At 32.0% G+C, this 13699-nt stretch overlaps 1 protein-coding gene across 1 annotated transcript; it reads left to right on the top strand.

Moving 5' to 3' along the window:
- The first annotated feature begins 287 nt into the window (after positions 1 to 287).
- LOC139504476 (COP9 signalosome complex subunit 8-like) lies at positions 288 to 13323 on the top strand. The gene is made up of 8 exons (XM_071294579.1): positions 288 to 400; positions 6096 to 6166; positions 7238 to 7286; positions 8543 to 8672; positions 10245 to 10352; positions 11410 to 11472; positions 12348 to 12433; positions 12787 to 13323. The coding sequence occupies exons 1-7, from the start codon at positions 329 to 331 to the stop codon at positions 12425 to 12427; spliced, it is 573 nt and encodes a 190-aa protein (XP_071150680.1). The 5' UTR covers positions 288 to 328; the 3' UTR covers positions 12428 to 12433; positions 12787 to 13323.
- Positions 13324 to 13699: the final 376 nt, after the last annotated feature.

Genomic DNA, 13699 nt, shown 5'->3' with positions numbered 1-13699 from the left:
ACAGATTGTTCTCATTCGGGATTTTATAATATACAAAAAAGTCCTACCATATAACTTTAAATAACAACGCACCCAAATGTTCAAAAACAAAATTAGTTCGTGCTCACGAAACAGTTTTCTGAACAAACCTTAAAGATAATTCAAGACAAACCATAGCATCATACATCTTTTTAGAGTGTCCAAGCCTTCACTATTAAACTTTAATTAAATTTTCAGTTTGTGGTAGTGCGCTGTTGTTTAAACTTAATTTAAATCTTTGACTATTTTTTGCTAGTTCTTAAAATCAACAATCTGAACAGAATTTTGCTGACTACAAAATTCGCACAATATGGCTGCCGAAATTGCGGCTCATGAAAATTTTCAAACAATGCAGATAGATTTGCAAAATCAAGAACTTGACGTAAACTTTCTTCATACTTCTTTATTGAAATATATATGTCCCTTAAGTTTTCTTCCGTCAGATAGAAAAATTCAAATCGGAACTTGGTCAAATCGGCATCACAGTGACACCTGTCATCTTTGATGGATCATCTTTGAACATCTTTGACTTTGAACCTCTTAATACTGACATATTTTCTTATCCAACTGGTACCTAAAGTTATAAGGGGATTTTTCGTACGGGTATGGATAGTTAACCCCATATTGACAGGAATCCGGGTCCGTCCGCCCTGATTTCGGTTCGCCCTAGTTACTCTTCGCCCTAGTTCCGTTTCGCCCTGAGACTGTTCGCCCTGATACCTGTTCGCCCTGGGTTTTATTTTTTTGTATAGTGTTGTGTTGTGTGTATTTAATTGAATATGTTGAAGTCAGTCTACAATTTCGCCGAATATTTACGATTTTTATTTTTTAGTATAGTGTTGTGTTGTGTGTATTTAATTAAATATGTTGAAGTCGGTCTACAATTTCGCCGAATATTTACGATGTATTATGTTGTCTACAGCTAGCTGCTACTAGGTTATAAGTTCATGCCTAACAATTTGTACATCAGTGTTTTTACCCATCCAAGCTGACTATTTTATTTTAGAAAAATGTTATTTTCATTATTAATCCATCAAAGGCAATTCATATACCAATCAGTGATATCAAAGATTTCAAATCATATCTAATCAGCAATAAAAATTCAATCAACATGCAGTAATTAAAAGTAATTATAAAATAAAGTGTAACAATGCAGCCAAGAATTTTATTTAATTAATATTCTGTATTTAACTGTTAATAGATATGAGACAATATCTGAAAGAGTCTAATTTTTGGAAATAAGAAAAAAACATTTTTTTTTAGACCCAATATTTTAATAGCACAAATCGAAGAACACACATTGGGGATCTAGGAACTGTTGTCTGTAATTCAAACAATTGTTTAATAAGGAAACAATGGCTATTTTAAAAATGGTACAAAACAAATGCAGTTCTTTCCTGTTACCAAGTGAATCAATTTTAAAAAGTTTCTAATGGGAATAAGGAATAAGTTTAAGACAATATTTGTGGTTTACTAGTATATCCTGCAATAGTTTATCAAATGCCAATTATTTATTTTAGCATTTGCAATACAAAAGGTTTAGAAATATACTTAAATATAGTCAGATATGTCGGTAACATGAAAGAATCTTGAGTAACAGCACAACGGTAACAGGACAGAGTTGGTAACAGAAAGGATTTTTCTGCTTTATTTTAAAGTTTAAGAAAAATACACCATTTTAAATTGGTCACAATTGGAAGATAACAGCAAACAATGTCATTTATCCTTTGAAACTGTATTTGCAAGATGAAAAATCTGCCTAGGTAAGGAAAAATTCTAAAATAAATTCCTTTCTGTTACTATCTACTAAACTAGAACATGTAGAATTGCACAATGCTCTCTGCTGTTATCAAAAGCAAAAAACCTATTTTTTTTATTAAATATACTGTATATTATTTAGAAATTTCTTTAATATGGTGGTGATAACTTATATTAAATAAAATGGTTGGCATATAGTAGATTAACTTTTCGATTCTTCAGTGAAATTGTCTTGAACATCCTTCCTGTTACTGATGATGGTTATGCTGTTACTTTCTATCAGGTAACATGACAGAACGTAACAGAAAGGAATTACGCGATAGTTTTTGTCCTTTTTATCACATTAAATGTAAGTGTATTTCCTGTGACATATAACTTTTAAAAAGATGATATAAAAACACACTTAATGCTGTGGTGCACACTTAAAAATATTCTCAGAAAGCGTAAGAAAAGGCTGTAACAGGATAGAACACCAATAAGTATTTTTCTATAAATTCTTACCTTGGATGGGCTTGAATTTTCAAACCTGGCCGCCTTTCCAACTATTTCTTTGTACTAATGCATTCAGGAAATGATGCTCTTCACAATACATAATGGGAAAATAACTCTTGGTCTTGCAAACGTTTCAAAAAACTGGTAACAGGAGGGAAATCACCCCTGGGGACAAATTTTTTTTCTCTTAAAATTTGCAAAATTTTATTACATGCTATAGTTATAATATAAAAAGACAAATTAGGGGCAAGTTTATTATCAGTCTGCACGGTTAGCCACTAGTCCGATGCCCCAGACTAGTAAAATTTCATTCGGACTAGTAAGTTTTTGCAAAACTTTGTTTGGCCCAATAAGAAAAATGTCAGAATATTGGTCTTCGGACTAGTAGTTGAAAAAGTTTTTGGTGCAGACTGTATTATATAATATATCATATATATATGTGAGAATCGGACGCCTGTTTAATTAATTTGGATATTATTTGAATGATTTAGTTTTCAAAAAAACACAGGGGACAACATGATTTTAGGGGGGGTTGAACATTTAAATTACAATATTTTATTGGAAGAAATATAAGAATGAGTGTTTAATTGGCAGGCCATGGTGCATTATATAATTTACTTTATACTGAAACTTAAAATTTTCAAAAAAGATGGTTGAATAAAAAAATACTTGCTGGTGAAGTGCGGGACATGGAAATTAGACTTTTTCAGATATTGTCTCATATACATAAATTTTAATATATATAAATATATATTTCTTTCATTAATGTAACATAAATACATATCATAAATGAAAATAGGGCGAACGAACCCAGGGCGAACGGATTACCAGGGCGAACAAACTCTGTGCGAACGAACCTAGGGCGAACATCAGTCAGGGGACTTACTTAAATAAGTGATTTTCTAAATCACTGATTCAAGTAACATTATTTCCATAAAGGTTGGAAGTTAGAGTTGTCTTTCTTTAATAATCACCTATTTAAGTAGTACAAATTAATCACTAGAAGAAGTGATTTAATATTAGTGTAGCTTTAAATATAGAATACTAATGATCCAGGGACTAATTATGTTTCTAAACTTATCAGAACCAACATCTGTGTTGTCTAGGATGACCAGGTCATTTCAGGTGATGACCTTGTACTGAATCTAGGATAATGACATAAAAATCACTTGTTTAAGTATCAGACCTCAATTTCCTTCCCAAAAATCACTTCTTTAAGTATCATTCTTTTACTAACCCCCACTAATTTCAACACCCCCGAACAGTGAAATTTTTATGGCGAACAGTAGAATTTTATTACATAATCTGAAAGATGAAACCTTGAACTTCACAGGAAAAATACTCCCACTGCTGTGAAAAATCTTTGAAGAAAGTATCAGTTCATTATGTAAAGCTATTATTATAGCATTTTTTCAACTAAAATAGAATTTTCAGGTAAATGATAGCATCAAAGGCATAAACCTTGCTACTTAAAAGAAGCAAAAAGTTCATATTTTTTAATTTTACTAATTAAAAGATGTTATTTAGACCTATATGTTTAAAATTTTGAAAAAACTACAGAATCCCAATTTGTGATAAAATCTCGAATTTGCTACTCAAATAAGTGATTTAAAAATCACTTATTTCAGTAAGTCCCCTGACTGAACATGTAATCAGGGCGAACGATCCCGATACCTATTGACAGTAACAAGTACCTGTGGGAAATACCATGAAATTACAGTAACGTTTGGATACCAAGATTTCCCGAAAATTTCAAGAACATTATAGGGAGGTCAGCCTAAATACGAAGTATAGGGAAAGTGCCTAAAATACATAATTCTGAAAGAGCTCAAAAAAAAAAGAAATTATTGGTGTCAAAATTTTTGAAATCGATCAAGCGGTTCAAAAGTTATGACCATTTAGATATAAAAAATTTGGCCTTTTTCCTAGTTCAAATAATTATGACGTCTTGAAAGGCTATTATAATTTTTTTCTTTGACGCCGTCGAAAAAAATTATAATAGCCTTTCAAGACGTCATAATTATTTGGACTACCTTTTTCCTTGCGAAGGCAAAAATATCATAATTTGGGCTATTTGTCAGGCCAAATATATAAAAAGGGTTAGGAACTGCAAGCAGTTTAAAGAAGTATAACACCTGAACACCATAAAAAAGTAGCATAACACCATAAAAATCGTATAAGTGGGATATAATATGAGGCAGGCATTACCTGTAAATGGGGACAAAGTCTGTATGATTTTATTTTTTAAAAATCAAACATGTTAAAAAGAGAAACGGAAATACCGTAACCACTGACTGTAACGTTTCCAATATTTTTTGTTGTTACGTTATTTAAGTTATGACGTCATATTCAATGTAAACAAAGAAACGCTGTTATCAGTCAAGGGTCTAACTTAAATAAGTTATTAGAGAAAAATAACATACATGTTGTTATTGTGAGCTAAATTATCAAAAAACTGTGATAACATATGTATGTAACATGTTTCAAAGGGAAAATATACAACCTTAATTTTGTTAAATTTTTCTCAAGTCCTATTGATATTATAATTTTCTTTATGTATACTAATCTTTGCAAAGATATAACAGCTCATAGTTTACCAATCATGCATAGTACAACTATGTTATTACAGAAAATATATTCCTGCAATAACCAATGGGTGTTATTTCAGCTTCTGTATATCTCTTTAAAGTCTTAGCTCTGACTTGCATAACAATAAAATTGAGAATGGAAATGGGGAATGTGCCAAAGAGACAACAACCCGACCATAGAAAAAAACAACAGCAGAAGGTCACCAACAGGTCTTCAATGTAGCGAGAAATAAGAAAAATGTCAGAATATTGGTCTTCAGACTAGTAGTAAAAAAAGTTTTGGTGCAGACTTCAACTTGTCCTTGTTTCCACTGTATGCAAGGAAGCGTGGAACGACTCAAACTTAATACTTTTACAATTGCTGGAAAAACATATTTCACTAGTTAATATTTTTTGTTTAAAACCTATAAATCATTGTTTTATGCTTATTGTTGATATTTTAGTCCATACTCAAACGAAATCGTTCACCACCATCGTTTGTTGATTGGATATACAACAGGTACATGTAATGTATATTTTATTGTGCTGGATATTTCTCCGCCAGATATAAGGCCTTTTAAATGGGGATTTTGCTCAATATTTAAATCAAATAAACAACAGTTACACAATAAAGAACAATTGAATTGAAAATGATTTTTTTTAGATTGCAGTATAAACATGAAAAAGACAATAATAGTGTATTGACTTGACATATCAACGATATACATGTAAGAGTTTGGCCCGAATTGGGGATAAAGCTTGGCAGAGCCTGGCATTTCCCTGTTTCTAAGACTTATTTTTATATGTTTGATGCATGTATCATGTATGTAAAGTCAATACACTTTTATTGTCTATATAGATAGTTTGTTCCCAACCTGGTCAGAACTTTATCTTGAAGACTGCACAGTACAATTCTATCTTTATTTTGAAGACTGCACAGTACAATTATATCTTTATTTTGAAGACTGCACAGTACAATTCTATCTTTATTTTGAAAACTGCACAGTACAATTCTATCTTTATTTTGAAGACTGCACTGTACAATTCTATCTTTATTTTGAAGACTGCACAGTACAATTCTATCTTTATTTTGAAGACTGCACAGTACAATTCTATCTTTATTTTGAAGACTGCACAGTACAATTCCATCTTTATTTAGAAGACTGCACAGTACAATTCTATCTTTATTTTGAAGACTGCACAGTACAATTCGATCTTTATTTTGAAGACTGACAGTACAATTCTATCTTTATTTTGTAGTCACCAGGTGGAGTAGCTACAGCCCAACAGTACACACAGCTGTTAGCCCTGCACCTGTTACATAATGAAATGTAAGTCTTATGGTTGAATGTTGAAATGTGTCTGATTTTTTTTATATTTCACAGCCAAAATCACTTGTATAAGTAGTATGCCCTGACTGTTATATAGTAATAAGCGTAATGACACAAAAATACTGGTGAAAGTTGTCTGATGATCTGACGTTTTAACCATTTCAATGCCCTCTTATAACAGAAGGTGGGTAACAAGTTCCCTTCCAAACGTTAAACTAGGTTTTGTCAATGGTTTAAACAATACCCAAGAGAAAATAAATCTGGAATTCCACTGGAATCCCGGCTGGAATTTTGATGGGATTCCAATTGGGATCCCACCTAATTCCACGGGGATAAAATTTTGGGAATCCCGCAATAAAAGGTTTTGTCAATGGTTTAAACAATAAGTGCCGATGTGTAAAGACACTAAAATACTGGCAAAACATTTACATGTCTGAAAATTTGCCAATTACAAAGCTCACCGACAAGGCAAATTGGGAAAACAGGCCCCTATCCAAATGCTGAAGATATTTGTCATTCTGTTAGGTGCTTGAACGCGAAGTTGAAATCACATTGTCATTTCCTGCAGTCTTTGTCAAATATTATTTTCTTTAATATTTTTGGATAAACCCAATAGTCAAGGAAAATTTTGTTTAAATACATTACCATATATAAGTTTAAATACATTACCATATATAAGTTTCAATACATCTGTTATGAATGTAATCAAATCAATCTTTAGACAAATTTACAAAGTAGGAAAACAACTTTTAATTCAAAATTGTACATTTTTTTACTGCTGACATAATAATTATATTTGGATTACTTCCCTTATTCCAGTAGCATCAAAGATAATGTGCAACAGCTACTAGCAGTATTTAGCATGTCTGAAATTACACATTTTTTTGAGAGAGGTAATTTTCAATAATTTAAATGTAATCATTACAGTTGTAATAATATATAATTTACAAAATGTGTTTGAAAGATAATTGTGCAGGAACAATTAGTAGATCTGACATTAAATAACTGTAAGAGAAGGAAATGTTTAGTTCTGTATAATTAAAAAGCTATACAAATGTATCTCTGTTTCAGATGTGAGGCCAAATTTGTATGGAAAAGAATTCCAGTCCAAATAAAAACAGTAGGTAATTTATTAACATATGCTATGCACATAAAGTGTGATATGTTCGCTTGTTATGTTTGGGAATTTTCGTCTAATTTTCTGGATCTGCTGGTTTTATCCATTTGAATGCCTTAACATTTTTTGCCCATTGACTCCATTTTCCTTTTTATAAATATTTTACTTGTATAATTATAAGCCATCTGTAAAAGTCTTATACAATCCTTTTTTTTTTAAAAAGCTTTTGAGAACTTAAACTTGTCAATGATAAAGCTATGAAAAATCAAGAGAGAACGATTCCCGGCCAAAAATTTCAATGGCTAATATCTCGAAAACAAGCACATTGACTTATATATTTTTTTTTGCTTTTTTGGTTCATTTATTAATCCCCTATCAATATATATATATACTAGTGTTATGAGAAGCTAGTTATTTTGAAACTGAGTAGAAAACCTCCTTAAAAATATATTAGGCCAAAAAAAAATATATGTCTGTTTCCTGCTTCCAAGGCAAATCAGGGTCGGTAGGTCAGGATTTTTTTTTTTTTTTTTTTTTTTTTTTTTTTATATTTTTGCACTCCCTGTCAGATTTGCAGTCGGTTAAATGTCATGTTTGGTTAGGGTCCAGTACCCCAAAATGATTTAATCCCTTTAAAGAAGCTTTAATTGAATAATCCTCCCAGTGCTGACATTGTTTTAACCTTAATTGTAGCACATTGTGCTGGGAGCAGCCATTTTGATTGTTTGGGCATAGTAAAATACGGATCTGGATCGGACCGGAAATGAATTTTTCCGGACCGGAAACGATTTTTTTCCGGATTTCAATAAAAAGATCTAGGGTCGGGGGGTTTGAGTCAGGGTCGGTTGGGAAACAGGAAACAGACATATATTTTTTTGGGCCTTATGATCGATTTACATAAACTTCTCTCATCTTCATCATTGTATTCTGTGTTTCATGATTAATTCTATTTAATTTGGTGAAATTACTTTAAATCATTGTTAATTTTCAGTCAGTTATTTTTAGAAATTTTTATTGTTAAGTTAATAGAAATCAACACGGCTAGATGTTGAAGAAATTCCGAAGAACTATTGTGATCAACCCAAAATGGGATTTTAAATTTATGAGATATACACCATTCAGCCTTGTTCATCATTTTTGTTCATACATTATATTGATTTTGTATGGAATTGGACTCTTTCTAACATGATGTAGTTGAAGTTGAAAAACGAGAAAGTCTTCTGTGCTTCATAAAAAACTTTCTAAATTGTCCATTTCAGTCCACACCAGAGCTAACAAATGTATGGGCTGTTGGACAGAAGATTTGGCAGAGAGATTTTCCTGGAATCTATGAAGCTTTCACCAAGGAATGGTCTGAGGCTTTAAAACCTGTTATGGATGCTTTATTAGGTCAGTCAGGGTACAACTTATACAGTGAAACCTGTTTAAACCAAACCTCTTAGTGACTTAAGATTTTTTAGGTTTTGGCTGATGTTCGGTTTTATCAGCTTCACAACGCATATAATTTGATATGACAGCACTTTAGAAAATGTTTGGTTTATACAGGTTTTCATTTTAAGTAGGATTCAGTTTAGCCAGGTTTCACTGTACTAATTGTCTCAAACCTTTTTCTGTGGGTTTATTTATTTTCGTGGGTACCAATTTTCGTGGATAAAGAAAAACTTGTATATTAGTGGATATTTAATTTCATGGTTTTGCAGAAGTCTGCATACAAGCCTATAGAAAATTTGTCATTCGTTGAACATTTAATTTCGTGTATTACCTGAATCCACGATATCCACGAAAATTGGTATCCAACGAATAATAATGAATCCACATTACTAATATTGAGTATATTTTTCTAGTCTAGTTTATTTTGTTTTACTCCCCTATAGGTTGCATTTCTGTAAATATTGACAATGCAATTTCCAATAGGAACTCCTTTTCCTGTACCACTTTTACTATGAAGTTTTGAAAAAAATCTTATCCTGCAATTGAAAGTTTATATGCACCACAATTTTTTTTCAAAGGTCAAAATATATGGCTGTGCGGCATACATGTATTTTCAACATTTATTTGCCCTGAACATATCAGAGTTTAAACTAACACTAATTTTCTTAACTACCCTTACCTTGAATGAAAGGTTACCACAGATTTCAATGTAAACAATATGCACATGTAAATTTACTGGTAACTTTCCCAAGTTATGTCTCTGTGAGATGGAACACAGAGAGCATAACTGGGAACCAGTATGTAAACAAAATTAACTTTCAATGAATATTCAAGATCTCCCCAACAGAGGCGTGTTTTGAGAAACAGCTGTATTTACAAAGTGCCACCTTTAGCGGAAATTCAATAATTGAATATTGCTTTAATCTGACTCCTAGCCAGAAAGGATGAAAAAGAAAACTTTTTTTTGTTGTGACAAATAAGTTACTTGCAATTGTAATTGAACTATACATTGAACAATTTTTACATCTAATTGAATGTATTGGCCGTAAAGTGACCTATAGTAGTTAATTTGTGTGTCATTTGGTCTCTTGTGGAGAGTTGTCTCATTTGCAATCATACCATATTTTCTTTTTTTTTATAAAAGAATGAACTGTCTCAAATGAGTTGAAACGTTGTTACTGCTGAATTTGTGGTCAATAGAAAAACAACAAAAAATAGTACAATGCATAAACTTTAACAGACATGACTGACTTGTCTTATTAGTCATGAAAAAAAGGCACAACAGTACATGAATTTAACTCTCTTCCCCAATTAGAGTATTGAATAAGTGAAATTCACTCCTGAATTGAACAGCTTGATAAAAGAAGGTATCTATTTCATATATAAATAAAATTGAGAATGGAAATGGGGATGTTTGTATGTTTAACATTTTTGCTAAAGGAAGAGGTGAAAGGTGTTTGTTCTTGTTTCTATGATTTCCGATATGTCTGATTTCAAGTTTTAAAATGATGACCTTTTATATTTATACAGCTGCTACCAGAAAGAGAGCCTTTAACTTGGTTGCCCAAGCCTATGACTCTATCAATGTGGATGATTTAGCTGCATTCGTTGGCATGCCATCAAGTGAAGCAGCACAAGGTATTATAGACACATCAAGGGAGACTACTGTAAGCAATGTTTGTACCTCACAAATAAAATTGCCTCCCCTTGCATAGTGCCATCAAGTGCAGGAGCAAAAGTTATTTTACGAATGTCAAGGGAGATTACTCCACCAAATGTATGCAGCTCGAAATAGAATTTATCTCCCCTTGCATAACGCTATAAATTGAAGCACCACAAAAATTTTTTTTGTATTGTTCCAAGATAGACTACTGTAACAAATGTGTGCATCTTAAAATAGAATATAACTCCCTTTGCATAATGCCATCAACTGAAGCAGCACAATGTATTGTACACATATCTCCCCATACTTTTTGCTAGCAGATGAAGGTATTATACAAATGGAATATCAAGGGAGACTACTGTAAAAAAATGTTTCACGTTCAAAAATTGAATTTATCTCCCCTTGCATAATACAACAAATTGATCTCAGATGATGAAGGTTATTCTTGAAAATGTGTCCTACAATTATAGATGTGATAAATAATGTTTATTATATCTATCGAGTATTAATATATATATGAAAAGATATTACTATGAAAATCACTCACAATGATGGCCATTCACTTTAAAAAAAACAAAAACAAAACAATCACAACCAACAGGGATTACTTACCATTTCACTTTGTATGTTCTGTAAATAAAAAAAGAAAATAGATGGGGGTATTATTCCCAATTAGGTACATGTAACCTCCATAAAGTGCAAAGACAATGGTGTAAAAAATATGGTCACCTTAGGATATACCGTATAGCGGGATATTTTCAGGGGGGGTACATTTTTGCTTATTTTTACGGGTAGAATAAAATCGTCAAAATAAAGTCTGCCAATTTAAAAGTGCACATGCAAAAGTATTGATAAAAGTTTTCAATCTTCAAAATAAAAGCTGCCAAAATATTTCGTATGTATACCTTATTCACTGAAAATTGCAAAATTTTACACTCGCAATAATAAACCACTATACAGTAATTATTGTATTGACCATTGAAATGAATCACACAATATTTTTGATTTTATACTTCAATACTTTGTTTTCAGCAGTACAAAAGGAAGGCTGGGATGCTGATCCACAGACAAGATTTATTACACCTAGGAAGCCATGTAAGTATTCAGTTTAATAGAAGTAAACACTAAAAAGCTACTTAAATTTTGCGAGTAGTAATTTCATGAATTTAGATTGGTTGATTGATTGACTTTTTAACACCACTTTCAACCCTATTGTGGTACTTCCTTTTTGGTGAGTTTTTATTTGTTAATTTAGTTAGAGTGCCCAGAGAGAACCACGGCCACCAGTAGGAAAACTGATAATACTAGTCAATTAAGATAAGAGTCGAAAGCATCTAATATCTGCTGCATTCCACTCACAACCTCAGTGTTGACAATCTAGTGATACAACTATTGGACTATTTAGACCACTTGGCCACCATGGCCCATTGTCAGCAAGAGGTATTCTCCTAGAAAGTTATAGACATTCATTAATTACAGTGGCGGATCCAACAGAGGGGGGAGGGGGTTCCAGAGGCTGAATTTTGGACAATCAATGCATTTGAATGTGGACATATGGTTGGAACCCCCCTTTATCCTGTGTTAGGAACCCCCTTTTGAAAATGGCTGGATCCTCCTCTGAATTACAACTTATTGAATAATCTCTTTATTATTCTATTTTATGTTTATATGCCCCATTAATGGGCATTATGTTTTCTGGTCTGTGCATCCATCCATTCGTTTGTTTGTCCTGCTTCAGGTTAATGTTTTTGGTCAAGGTAGTGTTTGATGAAGTTGAAGACCTATCAACTTGAAACTTAGTACACATATTCCTTATGATATGATCTGTCTAATTTTAATGCCAAATTAGAGTTTTGACCCCAATTTCACGGTCCAATGGAACATAGAAAATGATAGTGCGAGTGGGGCATCTGTGTACTATGGACACATTCTTGTTTGATCTTATTTTTCAATATTTATGCATATTTCAGGTGCAGTAGTAGATCCTGTGCTGGTCAGTGAACAACAGTTGAGTGTCCTTACAGATTATGTATCTTTCCTAGAGAGCTGACACTTGGTAAGTAAATAATTTGCTAGTAAGTGAACAACCTAGTGTTTTGTGAAGATTTTAGCATCATTATTCTAATACCAGTACATAATTATGTTGTTTATCACATGTTTATAGTGTCAAGCCAAAATGAAGAAACATGGCAATTCAACATTCCTTGTGTGTATGCATCTATGTTGTCAAGTCTTGTTATTTTTTTTAACATCAACATCATTGTCATATTGTCCTGAAATATTTATGAAATTTGGATTGTATTCGACCAACAAATGGACTTTTGTAGTTATCATTTGTCCTGTAAAATTTCACACAATTTGTATTGATATACTTCCTTTAATTAATGCATCTTAATTATTCTTTTCCAGGATTGACTGTAGTTTGATTGTGATATGGGACGTTTAATGAATGGAGATGAATGTCAACTTAGCCACTGACTTTAAAAACATTATATAAGAGATTTACTAGGAAGCTGAATGTGTGATTGGTTACACAACTAGAAGAATAAAGATTTGTCCAGCTGCTTTCTGATGTGCCAGCAAGATAAAGTGTCATGCATATCTTTGTTTTGTTTTCAGATAGACAATAGTCATGATAGTGTAAATTTTAAAAGACAGTTAAAAAAAATCATCGTTAAACACCAATCATTGTAAGATTTTCAATATTTGTAAAAGATGAGAATGAAAGATTTAAATGCTATGTGTTGTTTTCTTTTGCTTATGTTTACCTATATAAAAAAAATATGTAACTATGTTCTTTCATCCAATATACAACAATGTATATCATTATTTAAATCTAGCTCTTTATACTACTAGGGACTATTAAGAGCTTGCAGTTGGTTCAATGTGTGTACCCTCATGATGTATTATGATCCTAGATAATAAAAAAAAAACATGACAAATTTACTGATTTTTGTGTAGTTTTAAGTTCCCTACCAACGAAATCAAAGTGGTCTTTAGGTTTGCACTCTGTCTGTTAATCCATCAGTCCAGCAAACCTTTTTTCCACACTTTAAATGCCCCTGCTGGAAAGGATAAGACATTAAGTTTTACCCTTGTCTGTTTGTATGTACGTACGTACGTACATATGTCCCATATGTCCAAAAGTTGGTTTTTGTTCTCTTACTTTAGATTGCCTTAACCAAATGATATGAAATATGATTACAAATCAAGTTTGAATATCAGTGGCATCACTTTAACAGTTCTAGAGTTATCCCCCTTTACAAATGGAAAAATTGCTGAATTTTTCGTTTCCGGTCTCAAATTTTCTTCATGCTTAAAT

Source organism: Mytilus edulis, chromosome 14 (genome assembly GCF_963676685.1).
Source record: "Mytilus edulis chromosome 14, xbMytEdul2.2, whole genome shotgun sequence".
Classification (NCBI taxonomy): domain Eukaryota; kingdom Metazoa; phylum Mollusca; class Bivalvia; order Mytilida; family Mytilidae; genus Mytilus; species Mytilus edulis.
This window is presented reverse-complemented; position numbering and strand designations above follow the sequence as displayed.